This window comes from Mastomys coucha, unplaced genomic scaffold (genome assembly GCF_008632895.1).
Source record: "Mastomys coucha isolate ucsf_1 unplaced genomic scaffold, UCSF_Mcou_1 pScaffold18, whole genome shotgun sequence".
Classification (NCBI taxonomy): Eukaryota; Metazoa; Chordata; class Mammalia; order Rodentia; family Muridae; genus Mastomys; species Mastomys coucha.
The window spans coordinates 86,007,399-86,025,505 of record NW_022196900.1 but is presented as its reverse complement, the minus strand read 5'-3'; the positions used below and the strand labels follow the sequence as shown (position 1 = coordinate 86,025,505).

The 18,107-nt window shown below is 49.6% G+C and overlaps 5 protein-coding genes across 8 annotated transcripts in view; 4 read left to right on the top strand and 1 right to left on the bottom strand.

The window, feature by feature from the left end:
• The window catches only part of Ccdc28b (coiled-coil domain containing 28B), a 6,315-nt gene extending 5,971 nt beyond the window's left edge, over window positions 1–344 (top strand). For both annotated transcript variants that reach the window (XM_031378789.1, XM_031378788.1), the window contains one exon: window positions 159–344. In XM_031378789.1, coding sequence (XP_031234649.1) covers window positions 159–213 — 55 coding nt within the window. In that variant the 3' untranslated portion in view covers window positions 214–344. The remainder of the gene's footprint in view (window positions 1–158) is intronic.
• A 106-nt stretch (window positions 345–450) lies between these two features.
• Iqcc (IQ motif containing C) lies at window positions 451–3,981 on the top strand. Of its 2 annotated transcripts, none has more exons than XM_031378786.1 (5): window positions 451–606; window positions 1,035–1,178; window positions 1,740–1,992; window positions 2,194–2,300; window positions 2,393–3,981. In XM_031378786.1, exons 1-5 carry the CDS (start codon window positions 580–582, stop codon window positions 3,203–3,205), a joined length of 1,344 nt encoding a protein of 447 aa, XP_031234646.1. In that variant the 5' UTR covers window positions 451–579; the 3' UTR covers window positions 3,206–3,981. The 2 variants fall into 2 exon arrangements, with proteins under 2 accessions (XP_031234646.1, XP_031234645.1); XM_031378785.1 differs by having other exon boundaries at window positions 451–621.
• Window positions 3,982–4,350: 369 nt separating this feature from the next.
• Window positions 4,351–11,506, top strand: Dcdc2b (doublecortin domain containing 2B). Its single transcript, XM_031378787.1, has 9 exons — window positions 4,351–5,893; window positions 8,281–8,332; window positions 8,784–8,860; window positions 9,073–9,204; window positions 9,492–9,638; window positions 9,714–9,753; window positions 10,314–10,449; window positions 10,881–10,984; window positions 11,224–11,506. Exons 1-9 carry the CDS (start codon window positions 5,643–5,645, stop codon window positions 11,317–11,319), a joined length of 1,035 nt encoding a protein of 344 aa, XP_031234647.1. The 5' UTR covers window positions 4,351–5,642; the 3' UTR covers window positions 11,320–11,506.
• A 1-nt stretch (window position 11,507) lies between these two features.
• On the bottom strand, window positions 11,508–17,922 carry Tmem234 (transmembrane protein 234). Of its 2 annotated transcripts, none has more exons than XM_031378790.1 (5): window positions 17,809–17,922; window positions 17,433–17,584; window positions 15,958–16,024; window positions 12,671–12,763; window positions 11,508–12,400 (listed from the first exon to the last, which is right to left on the bottom strand). In XM_031378790.1, the coding sequence occupies exons 1-5, from the start codon at window positions 17,822–17,824 to the stop codon at window positions 12,306–12,308; spliced, it is 423 nt and encodes a 140-aa protein (XP_031234650.1). In that variant the 5' UTR covers window positions 17,825–17,922; the 3' UTR covers window positions 11,508–12,305. The 2 variants fall into 2 exon arrangements, with proteins under 2 accessions (XP_031234650.1, XP_031234651.1); XM_031378791.1 differs by having other exon boundaries at window positions 11,508–12,397.
• The window catches only part of Eif3i (eukaryotic translation initiation factor 3 subunit I), an 8,188-nt gene continuing 7,949 nt past the window's right edge, over window positions 17,869–18,107 (top strand). Inside the window, exons 1-2 of the mRNA XM_031377029.1 lie at window positions 17,869–17,946; window positions 18,041–18,104. Of these exons, the coding sequence (XP_031232889.1) occupies window positions 17,944–17,946; window positions 18,041–18,104 (67 nt within the window). The 5' untranslated portion in view covers window positions 17,869–17,943. The remainder of the gene's footprint in view (window positions 17,947–18,040; window positions 18,105–18,107) is intronic.

Genomic DNA, 18,107 nt, shown 5'->3' with positions numbered 1-18,107 from the left:
ACACACACACACACACGACCTGTACAGGGTGGGAAGGGATGTAAATACACAGGTCCAATACACTGGTGTGGTGGCCCTGACACACACACAGTCTGTACAGGGTGGGAAGGGATGTGAATACACAGGTCCAAAAGTGTCACAGTCCTTGACTGGCACAGACAGAAGCTACACCTGGCAGAGAATGCCGAGCCTGAGGAGCAGCCAGCGGCGTAGAAGTCGCTTAGCCTAGACTCTTCTGCTTCTCTCCTTCTCTTCAAACTGTGACTTTTTACGGATTCGGGAGCCCCTAGGTGCTATAGGGTCGGGGGGGGGCACTGATTGGAATTAAACAAATGGAAAAGCGACTCCTCGGTGCTCTCCTTGCTCTCACTGTGCCAAACACGGGGTTGGGAAGGGAAGCCGCGAACCGGACCCGGAAGCTTGCACGAGCGACTCGGAGGGAGAAGCCCAGCGTGTGACCCTGGCGTGGGGTTGGGGTGGGGGGGCGTTTGCGCACGCCCAGGAGCAGAGCTGCCTGAGGACTCACTGCGCAAGCGCAGGCAAGCTGGTGACGCACAGCGCAGGGCGTTTGGCTGCGAGATGGATCCCGACGTCTTCCTTCGAAAGGTGTCTACATTGCAGGTCGGGATGGGGTCGCGAGTGCACCTGGGGTCAGGGCCTGGACCTTCCGGCAAAATGCAGCTGTCCCATAACGTCCCTTACTCGCACGCTGTCGGCACTGCACTGAAGAATGCGGAGCTGTGGCAGGGTTAGGGAAGAGCTAAAAGGACCTTAAATCGAGAATGAGGGTCCCACTCAGCATCTTCTCTTCACCTCCCAGAGCTCCAAAACATAGTCGCTCCCATTTGGGCTCAGAGGATACAAAGATCGCTCCCGTTTGGGCTCAGAGGCCTAGTGCTTGCCCAGCATGTGCAAGGGCCTGGTCTTGATTCGCCTCCTGCCAACAACCACAAAATCAAGAGTGCCTGCCAAGATACCACTTTTCAAAAATTGTTAAGAGGTTATCTTTCCCACTTGCTCTCTACATACATTAGGCCGGTTTCCGAGGCTTCTTGGTCCGACGTCAATTCCAGAGCCTTCGAGCTGAGTATGAGGCAATTGTACAGGAGATTGAGGGTGACCTCAGCATGCTGCAGTGGACTGGGGGCTGGATTCCCAGGCCCAAATTTCTCCCAGAGGTACTACACACTCCAGGGGAGGTTCAGGGGAATGGTGGGTCTCCCCTGTCTGAAGATTTACTTTATGTGTGAGGGTGTTTTGCCTGTTGTTTGTACACTGTGTGCATGTCTGGCACTCCCAGAGGTTAAAAGAGGACATTAGACCCTCTGGAACTGGAGTTACAACTATGAACCACCTTATGGGTGCTGGGAACTGAACCTGGGTCCTCTGAAAGAGCGAGTTCTTTTAACTGCTGAGCCATCTCTCCAGCAAGCTCCAGAAGTCTGTAGACACAGAACCTTATGAGGTAGCCCTGACTAGCCCTAAACTCAAAGGGATTTCCTGCCTCAGCCTCCCCAGGTGCTTGAATTAAAGATATGTGCTACTACGGAGACTGGAACCCTTTTTTTTTTTCTGCCAAAAGTCTCAGTAGTCACTGGAAGAGAAAGCAGGTTCACTTCACCACACCCCAATCTGTAATCCTACCCACTTGCCCGCTAGACTATGGTTTCTAGACATCAGGGGTGGTGGCGGGGTGGGGTTAGCCCTGCGATTCTCACACCTCTCTAAATTCTCATAAGGCAAAACCTCATCAACCCTGGAAAGCAGAGAAAATACCGAAAGCAGAGCAGAAACTATGGAGCCATTCTCCATGTAAAGACTCTGAAAAAGAGCTCATCTGCGAGGAGATGGTGCTGAAGAAGACAGAAGAGAACCCAGCAAATCCAGGGAGTCTTTGCAGAGATGGCAGCGCCTGGCCGCAGGCTGAGCAGGGCAGGGAAGCCAGCCAGGGGAACAGCAGAGATGCCTTTGTCTCCAGGGTGGAAGATGCAGGTACTTACCTGACTAGATCAGGGCAAGCCCCGACCTCTGGGTCTCAGCCTTCCAGGAACCATGAGAACGACACAGTTGCAACCTTCCCTCACCTCCTTCCCTCTGCCTGAGAGCGAGAAGGGTTGCCAGGATCCAGGGCTAGACTAGTTCCCAGTGTCTAAGGATGTCTCAAGGCATTTTTCTTTTCCTTCTTCATTGAAGTCACAGATCTAGGATTGTCCCAGAGCCAACAGGAGCTCCAGGAGCAGCGTAACCACTTGGCCATGGAGCTGCTGTGGCTACAGCAGGCCATCAACAGTCGAAAGGAGGTAGGACTAACTGAGAGCCCTCTCTAAGCTTAAGGGTGGGGAAGGGCCTTTTGCCATGCCTGAGCAAGCTTGCCTCTGTTCTTTCCTAACAGTACCTAATTCTCAAGCAAACACTGAGATCCCCAGAAGCGAGCCAGACCAGAGACAAGCCTCCTAACATGTGCCTGAAGCACAGGGGACAGGCCTATGAGAAGACCAGGTTGCAATCAAGCTGCGTTCTGGACAACCAGTCCTATAGAGACAGGATCATAGGAGAGCCCCATCATGCAGAGAACTCCTGCCACAAGGGCAGATTGCAGCCCCAGAAACCCCCAGACAGTATGACCAGTACTGGCAAAGCCACTGCTGGGTCTAAAGGCAGGGAACTCTGCTGTAGGAACTCTGGATCACAGCTGCCTGCAGCATTAGAAAGCCAGGCTGGAGGGGACAGGGTCACCGAAGGGCTAGACCATGGAGGACAGCCCTCTAATGAAACCTCCCTACAGCAATTGAAACTCCTAGAGGATCAGACCCCTGGGGACCTCAAGTTTAGGAGTCCTTATTCTGGAAAGGCCGAAACACAGTTCCCTACCCTCTGTGAAAATCTAAATATGGAGGATAGATATTCCAGAAAGCCAAGTTACAAGGAGGCTGACTGCCGAAGAGCCAGGCCCTATGATTTGAGTATCTCAGAAGGCCACATGATTTGGGATGAGACCTTGGCAGGACAGGAAGGTGGTATCCTGGATCTCACAAGGACTAAACCACCCAAGAGCCAACCCCCTAGTATTAGCACTTCCAGTGATCTCACAAGGGCTAAACCACCCAAGAGCCAACCCCCTAGCACTAGCACTTCCAGCCATAGAAATACCAGTGAGCTTAGTCCAGAAGGATTGGAAAGCCATGTGACTCTGCGGTGGAGATGAAGACCACTGGAAAACTTGTCTTCCATAAGTCAGGACTAGGGGAAGGGCAGACATCGGAAAGCAGGACCATCAGGGAAGACCTGGGGACCCAGGAGAGGTTCCCAAAGGCAAAGATGATAAAGGAAGCAGGCCCTTGTCCTGCCTCCCTGGTACCACCTGTCTCCTGCCCTTGCCCCTGGCCATTGGTAGATCTCAGGCTAAGAGAAGCTGGAGGGTTGAGCTGGTACAATAGGAGAAAGAAGGACATGCCCTTTTATCTTCTGCCTGTGACTTAAACCAAATTTTACCTTCTCTTGGGGTAAATAGGTGGTGGGGAGGATCATGGAGAATAAAAGTTTTTCCCGGATGTCATGCAGGAGGAGCTATAGTGGGCAAGTGAGCTCCCTGGAGACAGCTTACCATCTGGCTTGGCTGCCATGGGTGTGCACTGGTGAGGCACTGCCCCAGAGACTTCATCCCTGGATTGCTTCTTGCTACTGATGTGCTTGCTTTCTCATGTTTGACATTGCCACACTCCTCAGTTATGTGGCTTGATGTGACTGGACACCAGAAGACCCTCAGTGCCTATAGCTTTCTGTAATCACTTCCTAGGTGACAGCCACCCCATTGGGCAAATTTACTGCAGATCAAGGGAAGATGAACTTTCCTGTTTACATGAATTAATGGCTATAGAATTGATTCAAATAATTTTTTTTTGTTTTGTTTTGTTTTTTTTGTTTTTTTTTCCAGACAGGGTTTCTCTGTGTAGCCAAGGCTGTCCTGGAACTCACTCTGTAGACCAGGCTGGCCTCGAACTCAGAAATCCACCTGCCTCTGCCTCCCAAGTGCTGGGATTAAAGGCGTGCTCCACCACTGCCCTGATTCAAATAATTTTAGGAAGAAAGTTTTAGTTGTTTTGCCAGAAAGATGTAAGAAAGTTAGAGTCGGGGCTGGAGAGATGGCTCAGTGGTTAAGAGCACTGACTGTTCTTCTGAAGGTCCTGAGTTCAAATCCCAGCAACCACATGGTGGCTCACAACCATCTGTAATGAGATCGCATGCCCATTTCTGGTGTGTCTGAAAACAGCTACAGTGTACTTACATATAATAAATAAATAAATCTTTAAAAAAAAAAAAAGAAAGTTAGAGTCAAGAATAGAATATGTCCTCTCATAGAATAGTAAGTAAAGGCTGCATAATAAGGAATACAATGAGCTTTCATAAATTACACAAAAAAGAGAAATAGGCTTGGGACAGATTTGTGATCAAGGAAAAAACATTTCATTCTAGGTCAGGGCCAAGGATGAAGCAACAGGTATGTACTATGATAAAGCAAGACCATGTGAAACTGTTGCTTTGAACTTATAATGAGCTTATAGAATGAAACACTGCTTTGTACTGATTATCGACATTCTTCTGTAACTCCCTTTTTGTGTAACATTTTGTCTGTGAGGTAATTTTATGAAGAACTTATGTCTAAGGTCTAAAAAGCCTCAGAGAAAAAATAAATGTGGCTGTTTGGGCTCTGCTCTATCCACCAAATGTATATATACACACACGTACACACACAAATATGTATATATACAAGTATATATGTATGTACAATGTGTCTACATGTATGTCTATATATACATACAAATGTATATGTATATAAGTATTCATGTGCACTTGTAAAGTTGATGAAACAGGTGGTCAGGCCCAGCTAAAGAGTGTGTGTGTGTGTGTGTGTGTATGTGTGCACGACCTTCTCTCTACCCTTCTCTTTCTGAACAACCTCTTAAGAGCTCACAATTTCTTGCTGGGCATTCTTGCCAGCCCTGGATAACTAAGTTTTGTTCCATCAGCAGTGCTGAGCTCGTAAATTGCCAACCACTGTCAGTGAGGCCTCCATTGGCTGCTCTTAGCCCTGATTGATCCCAATGCACACACCATACGTTGATGCTTTTCTTAGTTACCTGGATGTCAGAAGAGGCTTCTGGCAAGTTCTTAGCCTGTCTCCTTTTATCTCCTGCCTCTGATCAGGACAGATTATGGCCATCTGGTTCACCTCCCATGGACATGTAGCTTCATCTCCAGATTCAGCTACCAACATTGCTAAGGAAGTTAGCCTTCCTCCCTGGATACCAGGCTCCAGGCTGATTGCCTTTGGTCTCCATTGTTCAAAGGAGCCCAAGCCCTGGAGAAGATGGACATCTCACTGAGCCCAAGGTCTTCCTTTCACAATGTGATAAGAACACACTGGACAAGGGCTGGGGTTTGATCCCAACTCTGCAAGACAGAAAAGTGATCACACCTATCCTGCTCCTGTGAGGCCCCTCAAGGGCAGATCAGGGAAATGCTCCCATTCAAAGCACTTGCAGCCTTCCTGGATACGAGGGCAGGGCTCCACCTTTGGCACAACTCCCAGCCCTGGCTTAGCTGCTTGGCAACAGCTCTGTGTCTGTGAGTGAGGATATACTATGGCAGCCAAGAGGATACTGGTGTATCGAAATGGGGACGCCTTCTTCCCAGGTCACCAGATGGTGGTGACCCAACGCCGCTACCCCACCATGGAGGCTTTCCTTTATGAGGTGACATCAGCCGTGCAAGCCCCACTGGCTGTACGAGCCCTCTACACACTTAGTGATGGCCACCCTGTCACCAACCTGGCTGACCTACAGAATGGAGGACAGTATGTGGCTGCTGGCTTTGAACGATTCCACAAGCTCCAGTGAGTGGGTTGGGGATGTGGAGAGTGGTGGGAATAAAAGTGTATCTAGTACTTCAAGTCAACAGGCTTCGTTTTTCCAAAGCCTAGGGAGAGATTGTACTACCAAAGTACAGAATCACATTGAGAAACTAACCAGAAGCTATGTAAACAAATAAATTGAGCTTAACTCAGATTAAGTTCTATTACTAAGGTATATGTCCATCACAACCAGGACAAGCCTGTGGGGACAATTCTACAAGTTGGACTTCTTTCTGAAGGTGTTTTTTTGTTTAGTAATTTTTTTTTAAGCTAGGCCGTGAGTGGCACATACCTTTTATTTCAGCATTCAGGAGACAGAAGTAGTTGGATCTTTGATTTGGAGGCCATCCTGGTCCATAGAGTACATTCCAAGACAGCCAGGGCTACACAGAGAAACCCTGTCTCATAAACCCCTCCCTCCCAAATTTGTTTTTTTTTTGTTTTTGTTTTTTTGTTTTTGGTTTATCGAGACAGGGTTTCTCTGTATAGCCCTGGCTGTCCTGGAACTCACTCTGTAGACCAGGCTGGCCTCAAACTCAGAAATCCTCCTGTTTCTGCCTCCCAAGTGCTGGGATTAAAGGCGTATGCCACCACTGCCTGGCCCAAAATTTGTTTTAAGGCAGGGTCTCACCATATAGCCTTGGTTGGCTTGGAACTTCTTCTGTAGACCAGGCTGGCCTCCAACTCCCTGCCTCTGCAGTAAGTGCTCTTAACTGTTTAGCTCTCTCCAGCCGTGTGTGTGTGTATGCATCATGGTTTGTGCACAGGTTGGGACACCTTGCCAGAGTCAGTTCTTTTCTTCCTCCATGTAGGCTCTACAGTGGTCAGGCTTGGCAGTAAAATAGCTTCGTTTCTTCAGCCCTGAGAGCTGCTGCTGCAATCCCCACCATCACCAAACACTAAATGTGCTCACCACTTAGCATCTGACACTCCTGTTAGACTAGGGTCATCTCTGAAAGATGAGACTGTCTTCCTTAGCGGAAGAACAGTGAGATCAGAGCTTCCAACTCAGACCTCGCTTCCACGTCTGCTCTGAGAGCTCAGTGGAGTCCTTTACGATAGCGAAGGAACAAGGTGTCCGGACTTAGTTACTTCCTGTGTAATTTTGAACAAATCACTTCTTTGACTATCATACAAAATGAAAATAAAATCACCTCATGACTGGGGGATATCTGGACTGTCGTAAGATACTTCATGCCTGCCTCCAGGCTTCAATTGTGGTGTACCTAAAATTCACTGGGATTTATAGCCTTACTCAGCACTCAGGAATCCTAAATCAGGCTGTTATTCCTGGCTCAAAAAGAGAGAGTACTCCGGTGAAGAGGGATGCGTAGGGTACTGGGCAGCTACTGGAAGATTGCCTCATCCTGCAGAGGAGGATGGTCCTAGCCTAAGGGAGAGTTTGAGATGCTTGAGAATATCAAGAAGAAAGTGTGAACAGATGATTGTTTGGTGTCGGGGGAGGGTAGGAGATCAAATGAAAGAATTTGGAGGCAGGCTAGTAACTTCTGTAGGCCCATAATCCTCGCACATGGAACACAGAGGTGGGAGAGTCTGAGGTTGAAGATCATCTTCCATTACACCTGAGTGGAGGTTAGCTTGGGGAAATTCCATTCTTCCGTCTCAGTCTCACTTTCCACCTCTAGCTAGTCTGGATGTCACTAGTTAGATCAGGCTGATCTCAAACTCAGTGATCCCCTCTGCCACTGCCTCTGGAGTGCTAGAATTGTTTTTGTTTTGAGACAAGCCTTATCTGTATAATCCTGGCTGTCCTGAATCTCACTCTGAAGAACAGGCTGCCCTTGAACACAGAGATCCACCTGCCTCTGCTTCCCAGATCTAGAGTTAAAGATGGGTGCCACCAATGCCTAGCCAAAGGAGTTCTAGAATTAAAGAGAATTAAAGGCATATGCCACCATACCCATCGCAAAGGTGTCAGGGAAAGGTCAACCTGCAGAATAGCCTCCTCAGACCAGCCATGGTGATGAGAGTCTTGGCTCTGATGGACATAAACCTGGCTGGCTAAGGTTCATACTTTTCTTCTTCTTTCTTCTTCTTCTTCTTCTTCTTCTTCTTCTTCTTCTTCTTCTTCTTCTTCTTCTTCTTCTTCTTCTCCTTCTTCTTCTCCTTCTTCTCCTTCTTCTCCTCCTTCTCCTTCTTCTTCTTCTTTTTTTTTTGGTTTTTCAAGACAGGGTTTCTCTATGTAGCCCTGGCTGTCCTGAAACTCACTCTGTAGATCAGTCTGGCCTCGAATTCAGAAATCCACCTGCCTCTGCCTCCCAAGTGCTAGGATTAAAGGCATGTGCCACCACTGCCTGGCTTGGGTTCATACTTCCTTAAGGTGACCTGGGACCTATTTGTTCTTTCAGCTATTTGCCTCCTGGAAGGAAACACCCAGGTGGGAAGAACAGGCGACAACATGTAAGTCCTGTGGGTGCAGGGTGGGGGAACACTGTCTGTATAGTCTCTCTTGTCTCATCCCTCTTGGGACTGCTCTAATATTGAGAAGGGTCCTGGAAGCAGCAAGAGAGTTGTGGTTTCAGGGAGCACACCACGCTCACTCTAGAACCTACTGCTGTCCTGGGTCATGGGACTTGAAGACACTATCCCTGGCTCAGTCCCAGCCTTTTACCTAATCTTCAGGCCATGGTCCCCAAAGGAATAAGTAAATGGTGATACATGAGAGCAGAGGGCAGGAGTTATGTAAGCCAGGAAACGCAGATGCTCCTGTCAGAAAGGTGTGACCAGACTCATGACCTCACACTTGTTCTCATGCACAAGTTTGGGTCCTGTCTGCTCACCCCATGTTTAGAACCAACCAGTCCCAACCAAAGTCCTGAGCTTCTCACTTGAAGAGCTGACTTGGTTTCAGGAGCCTCCCATGTCTCAGCGCCCATGTGATGGGGCCTTTGGACAGTGGTTGCCAGCAGACACCCCCTGCTACATCCAGTGAGTGCCAACCTCAGGGAGTGGGGATGTGGATTTGTGCCTTCCTGAGGCCAAGAAAATGGGAATGGCTTTATTTTTAAGAGCTCCTATTCCAAGTGGGAAGATTAAAAACGCAACATGTAAGTGGTTCTTGGACCACTTGGTCCTTGCACCCCCTTTCACATAAGGAGTCTTGGGGATCCTTCCCCTTACCCAGCCAATCTTTGTCTCAGTGTGTTCAGGAACGGGGACCTGCTAAGTCCCCCCTTTAGTCTGAAGCTGTCCCAGACTGCCATTCAGGACTGGGAAACGGTGTTGAAGCTGCTTAATGAGAAGGCTACGTTACAGAGTGGGGCTGTACACAAGTGAGTACCGGACAAGGGAGAATGCTCCCCCAAGGAGTGCCACTGTATATGTCTGCTCCTCGGGATGAAAAGGCTGGGGGGCAGGGAAGGTATAAGCTCTCCAGCAGGACTTCCTCCTGTGCCCCAGAGGACAGGTTCCCTAACCCAGCCCTTCCAGTCAAGGCAGAACCTAACTTAACTGTTGCTCAGAGGACCAGAGCCAGAAGGGCCTCTGCTGGAGCTCAGTGCCTACGGGGTAGGAAGCAACCTCTTACCCACCTGCTCTTTCTTATTATCTCTCCTCCCAGACTCTGCACCCTCGAGGGGCTCTCACTGTCCACAGGGACTGCTCTGGTGAATGGCCATTACTATGTGGCTGTTGGAGAAGAAGAATTCAAGGCCCTCCCCTATATGGAACTGCTGGTGCCCAGCCCCTCTCTGTCCAGGGGCTGCTGGTAGGCTGGTTTGAGGTGGAGGGTCCCAGGTCACAGGAAGTGCCCTCTGACTCACCTCTAACCTTTCCACTGCAGGTGTCCTCCAGGCCTGAAGTATAAAGCCCATAGGCAGAGGGTAGGTGTCAAAGGGAACACCTGCCTGGTGAAGGGACGTGGCTGGCTGACTCTAGCGTTACCCCAGGCATCTGCTCAGCAAGTCTGCGAAGCCCTGATTTGATTCCTCCCTCCTTTCTTGGGGGTGGGAACTGAAATTCTCAAGCATAAGCAAAAAGACTCATTCAGGGTGACAGTTACAGAGTGGCACATGCCATGCCAAATGCTTCCTCACTAGGTTGAGTGTTAGAACTGGCTACTTGGCATAGCAGGGCCCAACCTTCCACTCACCCTCCCGTCTCAGGCCTCTGTTCCTCCAGATGAGCCAGTGAGCATGTGGCTCAAGAGTAAAAAGCAGCCTGGTTTCACTGGGCATCTCTGAATGCCAGCATTGACTCAACTGTTCCTGGGTAGACAGCCTGAGAGGGATGAAGGCAGGCAGGCAGGATGCAGACTATAAAGAAGGCACAGAAACTCTCCGAAGCTTACAGCGGCAGCAGGGCACACTGAAGCATAGACTGGGGAGTGAGAAAGGTGAGAACAGTCAACATATGGAGCTCTAACCCAGTGTCCCATCTGTAGGTCCAGGGCTCCAAGGCCCCGGCAGCCCAGCCCCCTCCGAAGGAGCCGGGAGAAACTGAGCCATCCACTTTCTATGCCAGGTCCCAGCAGTCCCTTCAGCCATGGAGCAAGCTCCCTGCTCTCTCATTTGCATCAGGTTAGGGGGGCCTGGGGCTGGCCCTTTGCATCACTACACCTGTGCTTACACATTAGAGGAAAGCTCTCAGATCAGTCTCCCTCTGACATGACAGGATGGTCCTTGCTGATGCAGGAGGATGTCTGCAGAATGCTTCAGCAGAGCTATGTGCCACCCCTCTTCCTGCATGTCCCCTGCTTCTTATATTTATGTCCCATATCTACTGTTATATGCACATATGCACATGGGCATATGCATGCCACGGATGTGTAGAGGTCAGAGGACAATTTTGTGGAGTCAGTTCTCTCCTTCTACCTTCACATGGGTAGTCATCCTCTGAGGTGTTGGAGAATGTGGACAAGGCTCAGGAGAACCAACTGGTGTAGCAGGCAAAGGCACAGGAGGCTGAGGGCCCTACAGCCTGGTATCAGCCAATGTTGCCTCTTGACTAGGAGTTAAGGGAGTGTATGGGGCTCCATACCCGAGGAAGGAGACAGCTGGGGCTCAGGAAGTGTATGAGGACGAAAACACCTGCACAGAGGAGCCTGTGGATCAGGTAAGCCCATTACATTGACATCAGGAAGCTGTAAGATGGGCAGAGATCTGAGCTAGTCTGGGCTCCAAGGCCCATCTTCCTGGTGACTAAGCAGCTCTAAATCCGAAACCCTGGCTTCCTGTTTCCCTTGTGAGGCGTTCAAATTTCCAGTAGGCTCCTTTCGTGGGTTGGGGGGGTCCTCTGGCAGTCAATGCAACTGGGCATACACATAGCTCTGTATGTCTCCACACATCCACCAGAGGGCAGCAGAGACAGTAGAAGAGGCCTTGTCTGTGCAACACCAGCCTGGGCCTGAAGCTGTAGCCCCAACCTCCGCCCAAGCTCCACCATCTTAAGAGCTGGGAGCTCCAGATACAAACTGGGGACAACCACTCCCAGCCACCTCTAGTCCCCAGCCCTCAGCAACCTGTTCTGGAGAAGCCATGCCTCCCGGGCTCAGCTGGAGGCTGAGTAAGTTCTATGGGGCTACTTCCTTATGTGATCCCTACAGAGACACTACAGACAAATAAAACATTTGCTAAGCTTTGTTTGCTGTAAATTTATTGAAAGCTGCTACTGGCCTGCAGCTAGGTGCTGCTCGGCACACAGCTGTCTCCTTGAGGGACTGGCAGTTGAGCATTCTTCCCAGGGCCACCTTTTCTTCCATCTGACATTCTGATGTAACCTCTGTCCCCAAATTCCACCTTCAGTCAGCCAAAGCACCTTTATGGAGCTGTGGGGGCTTCTGGCCATTCCTGGTTGAGGCTCCAGTGAGCCCTTTCCATGTAGCGGGAGGCACTGTAGATGCTGACAGTCTAGAGCAGGTCAGGTAATGGAGGCTGGGTAACAGCTGCCTGAGGTGGCAGCAGGAAGACAAGATGGTGGCTGGGGCAGAAGCGGCTGAGGTGGCTGTAGTCTCCAGTGCTAAGTCCTTTTAATGCTTTTTTTCTTATTGGTTTTTCAAGACAGGGTTTCTCTGTGTGGCCCTGGCTGTGCTGGAACTCACTCTGTAGACCAGGCTGACCTCAAACTCAGAAATCCGCTTGCCTCTGCCTCCTGAGTGCTGGGACTAAAGGAGTGTGCCACCACCCCTGGCTCCGGTGCTAAATCTCAACAGTGGAGCCCACTAAAGGTTACAAAACCTTCCCAGTGCGCCCTTTGTCTTGTTTGGGTTTCTGTGCAGACTTGGCTATTCAGGAAACGCACTCTGGAGAGTATGTTTTTCATTGTGACCCCTGAGGTAGATGTGATCTGAGAGATGAGAGAGGCAAGCCGGCGGATCATTCTGCCTGCACCTCAGTGCCGAGTGTCCCAGCAGAGCCGAAGGTCGGGGTTGGCCCACTCATGAGGTGGGTGGTTGGCCCTGGGTCTTCATCACCGAGCTTGTGATGCACAGTGTGATCCCTGTGATGGTGAGCACCATGCCAGCCACTGCTTCTGAGATAAAGAAACCATCAAGGGGCTGGGGTCAGTGGGGCCAAGGAAGATGACTAGGTGGTGACCCCTGGTCCTGGTTCTCATCCCAGCCTCTGCCCCCAGAATGCTTAGGGTAAGGAGACTGGGGCCACAAGAGAGCCGGAGAGCTGTGGTAGAACAAAGGGCAACATGAGGGCAGGCTTCTCATCCACCCAAGAGAGATAGTCAGGGAAATGTTCATGCATGCCAAAGCCCAAACAGCCATGCCCGACGTGCAGCCACTCAACTTACCTTTTCCACCAACATCCTCTCCAAGGACCTTCCCAACAGCCAGTGTGAAGACGATGGCCAGAGAGTTACAGATGGGCACAGCTAACGTCAGATCTGAGCAAGCGGAACAAGAAGAATCCCTAGATGCAAAGAATGCCTTTCTTGGGATAAAATATTTGCAACACGCTCTCCTCCCTCTCCACTTTGTCACAGTCAATCACAAGTAGCACAAGACAGTCACAGTGACACGGTTTTTTTGTTTGTTTGTTTGCTTTTTCAAGACAGGGTTTCTCCTGGTGTTGGTATTCTTTTTTTTCCCCCCGAGACAGGGTTTCTCCGTATAGCTCTGGCTGTCCTGGAACTCACTCTGTAGACCAGGTTGGCCTCAAACTCAGAAATCCACCTGCCTGTTCCTCCCAAGTGCTGGGAATAAAGGCCTGTGCCACCACTGCCCGGCCAGTGACACATTTTTAATTCAATCACTCTGGAAGCAGAAGCAAGCAGATCTCTGAGTTCAGGGCCAGCCTGTCTACCTCAGGAGTTCCAGGACAGCTGGGACTACAGAGCAACATTCTATCTCGAAAATAAATTAATAAACTGGGCAGTGGTGGCACATGACTTTAATCCCAGCACTTGGGAGGCAAAGGCAGGTGGATTTCTGAGTTCGAGGCCAGCCTGGTCTACAGTGAGTTCCAGGACAGCCAGGGCTACAAAGAGGAACTGCCTCAAAATACCAAAAATAAACAAATAAATAAACAACTTAAAAAATTTAAAACACCACGCATAGCAATGCTGCCACGTGATTAGTAAGTTCCGAAGTCTTCCTCAGCAGGAGCTGCATTAGGCCCGAGGCTTGAAACATAGATTACCAACACCATAGCCAGGCAGTGGTGTCGCATGCCTTTAATCCCAGCACTTGGGAGGCAGAGGCAGGTGGATTTCTGAGTTTGAGGCCAACCTGGTCTACAGAGTGAGTTCCAGGACAGCCAGAGCTATACGGAGAAACCCTGTCTTGGGGGAAAAAAAAAGAATACCAACACCATGTGTACGGCGGAGGACAGCTAGCAAGCACAGCTTCTCTCTTGACTTTGTAGGTTCCAGGGATCAAAGTCTGGTCATGAGGCTTGCTGGTAGATGCTGTTACCTGTGGAGCACCCCTCCTTTGTTTTTGTAAGACAGGCTCTCAAGTGTCCCAGGCTGCTATTAGCTGAGGGTGGCCCTAACCCTCTGATCCTCCTGCCTCTACCTCCTAAGGACTAGGATGACAGCTGTTAAACAACATGGGGGCTCCAGGAGCTGGGGTGGAGCCAGGGCTTCATGCACGCTGGGTAAGCACTCTGTCAAATGAGCTGCACCCCAGCCTAGCAATTAAAGTCTATGGACACTGACTCCCTAGCTGAACCTCAAGTAGCAGAGCTAGAGGCCATCTTACCAGGTTCTCCTCCTCTCGGGGCTCTTGTCTCTAGGATAGGCAAAAAAAAAACACAGCAGGGAGACTTTTGCAAAAATCTAAGGGATGGGGGATATAGTTCCTAGTTAAGTTTTTTGAGACAGCCTGGCCTAGAATTCACTACGTATCCCAGAATGTCCATGAACTTGTGGCTCTCTTCCTGCCTCAGCCTCAGCCTCTGAGTGCCGGGGTTACAGGCCTGAGACACCAGGCCCAGCCTCTGAGTGCTGGGGTTACAGGCCTGAGACACCAGGCCCAGCTTATAACCGCTAATATTTAGCTGGAGGAGAGAGAGAGTACAAGTGCAGTTTTATACCAGGACAGCTTTTTGTTGTTTTTTTTTTAAACTTATTTATGGGGGCTGGAGAGATGGCTCGGCAGTTAAGAGCACCGACTGCTCTTCCAAAGATCCTGAGTTCAAATCCCAGCAACCACATGGTGGCTCACAACCATCTGTAATGAGATCTGACACCCTCTTCTGGTGTGTCTGAAGACAGCTACAGTGTACTTACATATAATAAATAAATAAATCTTTAAAAAAACTTATTTATGTATGAGTATTCTGTCTGCATATCAAAACAGGAGAGCACATCTCATCTCATTACAGATGGTTGTGAGCCACCATGTGGTTGCTGGGATTTGAACTCAGGACCTTTGGAAGAACAGCCAGTGCTCTTAAATTACTGAGCCATCTCTCCAGCCCTTTTACTGGGACAGTTTTACAGAAACAGGTTGCAGGTCAGAACAGAGCAAGCCAGAGAATGAGAAGTAGGAAGAAGATTAGAACATATTGCCAGAGTTAGTTTGAGGCCAATCAGAGCAATTAAATAGAAGCTGAGAGAAGCCAGTTTGAATCAGTCCGTATAGAGAGGAGTTTTGAGCCAAAAAAAGCTGAATTGAACCAGTTAGCCAGAGTTCAGAAAGAACTAGAAAGGGTGAGCCTATTCAGCAGTGAGCCTCCAAGTGAAAATCACATCAGGCAAATAAAAAATACATTTACAAAGGCAAGTATAATAAACTTCCCATCATCTCTATGAATATAAGCACGTTTGTTTCAGAAAGTCCTAATAAAATATATAGCCTGATTAGTAGGAACAGTCAACACACACTTGGAAAAAGGATATTGATATTTATTGAGCCTCTCTTGTATGCCAGGTACTCTGCTACATTCTTCTCATAGATTGAATTAATCTTCACAATGCTATGAACCCCACTGTATAAAGCCAAGATTCAAATAAAGGACTCACTCTAGGTCAGGGAGGTAGTGTATAGGGATCAAAGCATCAGAGTGCCACTTGCATGGCTGTTTGGTGAACACCTACAATCCTAGCACTTGGAAGCTAGGTGCTCACGAGGCTCAGGATTTGTTTTGGAAGCCAGCCTGAGTCAGATAGTGAGAGTCTATCCCAAAAGCAATAAACAAGGGGCTGTGCAGCCTCTCAGTGGGGGGGAAAGCACTTACCATCAAGACTGATGATCCCCTTTCCTTACAAGATAAAAGAAGAACCTACTCCTAAAACTTGTCCTCTGACCAAACACACACTATAACACGTGTGCACATACAAGTACATACACAAAATAAATCTAATAAAAAAATTAAAACAATCATCAAGTGAACCGAAAATGTATCAGGAAACCCCCTCCTCCCAAATAAAAGTGGTCAGCACTTCTGAGACCACAATGAACCTCCTTCTGTTGCTGCACAAGCCTCACTGGCCTCTCACTCGTACTCCCTCACTGCCCCTGTGACTCACAGTCGGACCAACGGGTGCTCTTCCTCACTGACAAGGGCAAGGTGTTTCAGGTTGCCTTTGTAAAATATGGCCTCCACCCCAGAGAAGACAAGCCAGAGACCCACCTGTTGATGCCAATGTCAAGTAGTAGAGAAGGGAGCCACTCTGATTGAGGAGGAATGGCATCAGGTACTAGAAAGAGGAGAGACCTGTTAGGGATTGCCTGAGTGTGCAACATTCTTCTTGGTTCTCCACCTATCCGGATGCTGTGACCCTTTAATTCAGTTTCTCATGTTGTGGGGACCCCCAGCCATGAAATTATTTTCATGGCTACTTCATAGCTGTGGTTTTACTACAGTTATGAACTGTAATGTAAATATCTAATGTGCAGGATATCTGGTATCCGCCCCCTTTCCAGTTGCTACCAGTTTAAGAACCCCTGTTCTGGCTTCTGCCTTTCCCTCAGGGGTTGGCATGGTTACAAATGCTCAGAGAGCATGTATTTGAGGACCCTTCATAGCAAAGAAAGAAACTCATTCAATGTGCTCTATTGCCTTAAATGCTCTCTCCTTCGTCGTCGTCATCGTCATAGCCAGTTTCCATCTTCTCTGCAGGTAGAAGGCCTTGAGTGACAGTGTCACCCCTTCCAAGTAGCCTGCTCCACATCTTCCAGTTCCATCTCTCTCCTCAGAATTCACACAGTACTTTATCCATACCTCTCTCCTTCCCCTCAGAGTGCTGCGTGTCTAGCCATGTGTTGTAGGCAGTTCTCCATAGCTTTCCTTATGTTCTACCCCAGGTCAAGTTGAGCCCAAAGGAAGCTCACAGAAAGGCTCCAGATATAATTGATAGGGTGACAATAACATTAAGAGCAGTCATAGAACCTGACAGTGGCGGCATCTTTAATCCCAGCACTCGGGAGTCAGAGGCAGGCTGATCTCTTGAGTTCGAGGCTAGCTAGTTCAGGACAGCCAGGGCCACACAGAGAAACCCTATCTCCAAAAACAAAACAAAAGCCGGACAGTGGTGGTGCACGCCTTTAATTCCAGCACTTGGGAGGTAGAGGCAGACGGATTTCTGAGTTCAAGGCCAGCCTGGTCTACAGAGTGAGTTCCAGGACAGCCAGGGTTACACAGAGAAACCCTGTCATAGATTGTATATGTATGCTGTATTAGGCCCAATGCTAAGTGTTTTTTGTGTCACCTCAATTTTTTATATCAGCCTTATACATCAGGTATCATTAAAATTTTCCATTTTGGGCTGGCGAGATGGCTCAGTGGGTTAAGAGCACCGACTGCTCTTCTGAAGGTCCAGAGTTCAAATCCCAGCAACCACATGGTGGCTCACAACCACCCATAATGAGATCTGACGCCCTCTTCTGGTGTGTCTGAAGACAGCTACAGTGTACTTACATATAATAAATAAATCTTTAAAAAAATTTTTTTTTCCATTTTACGAATGATGAAGCTGAGACTCACGGAGGATCAATGACTCTTCCAGGAGCTTCTAATGGGTAGGAGGAGGGCTGGGAATCTGGCCGACTAGCGAGTGACCAAACGCTCAGCGGCTCCTCCGAGGGAACTAGGCTCCACAGACGCACCTCAGTATTCAAGAAGAGAGTCTTCATCTCCTGCAACAGCTGCCGGGCCCATGTCCGCTCATGCACTTGCTCCAGGCCGGCGGAGGCCCGCTTCAGCAGCGGCTGCGTGCCACCCCACAGTGCGGCCACCAGCACCAGAGCAAGCACCTGCCCTAAAAGCAAAGGGTCAGAAAGTCACCCGGGGCCCCTCCCGGCTCCTCCAGCCCGCTGTCCGGTTCCATCTCCCTCCCGAGCTCTTCGCGCCGGGCTGCGATAGGTCGGGGGGACCGGAGGGTGCGTGGCTTAGCATTCCTGGAGTTCAGGGATGCCACGAGAGTGACAAGAGACTCCCCAACCCAGAGTCCGAGCCCGCGGAGGGGCGGGGCCAGCTACCCACCCCAGGACGCCGCCATGGAAACGCCGGGCCTTTCTACTTCCGGGAGCGAGAGGGCGGAGTCCCCGCATCCGGAAGTCGTCCCTAGTCTCTTTCCGGTCCTACTCACATTGCCTCTCTCCTCGCGTCACCGCCAGGATGGTGAGTTCCAGGCACGCCGTGCTGCTGTCGGGGGTCCTCAGTATAGGCTTGGGACGGGGTTCCTAGCACTGACACTCCGGTTCTGTCCCCACAGAAACCCATCCTGCTGCAAGGCCATGAGCGGTCCATCACGCAGATCAAGTATAACCGCGAAGGAGACC

Excerpts from the sequence above, each read along its gene's own strand:
- Tmem234 (XM_031378790.1), bottom strand. Across the intron at positions 16,025-17,432 it reads CTCTCTTCTTGAATACTGAG|TACCTGATGCCATTCCTCCT; the intron begins GTGCGTCTGTGG and ends TCCTCTTTCTAG. Across the intron at positions 12,401-12,670 it reads AGAGGATGTTGGTGGAAAAG|AAGCAGTGGCTGGCATGGTG; the intron begins GTAAGTTGAGTG and ends TCTTTATCTCAG.
- Dcdc2b (XM_031378787.1), top strand. The coding sequence starts at position 5,643 with ATGGCAGCCAAGAGGATACTGGTGTATCGAAATGGGGACGCCTTCTTC. Across the intron at positions 5,894-8,280 it reads GAACGATTCCACAAGCTCCA|CTATTTGCCTCCTGGAAGGA; the intron begins GTGAGTGGGTTG and ends TTGTTCTTTCAG. Across the intron at positions 8,333-8,783 it reads GGAAGAACAGGCGACAACAT|GAGCCTCCCATGTCTCAGCG; the intron begins GTAAGTCCTGTG and ends ACTTGGTTTCAG.
- Iqcc (XM_031378785.1), top strand. The coding sequence starts at position 580 with ATGGATCCCGACGTCTTCCTTCGAAAGGTGTCTACATTGCAG. Across the intron at positions 1,993-2,193 it reads CTCCAGGGTGGAAGATGCAG|TCACAGATCTAGGATTGTCC; the intron begins GTACTTACCTGA and ends TCTTCATTGAAG. Across the intron at positions 2,301-2,392 it reads CCATCAACAGTCGAAAGGAG|TACCTAATTCTCAAGCAAAC; the intron begins GTAGGACTAACT and ends CTTTCCTAACAG.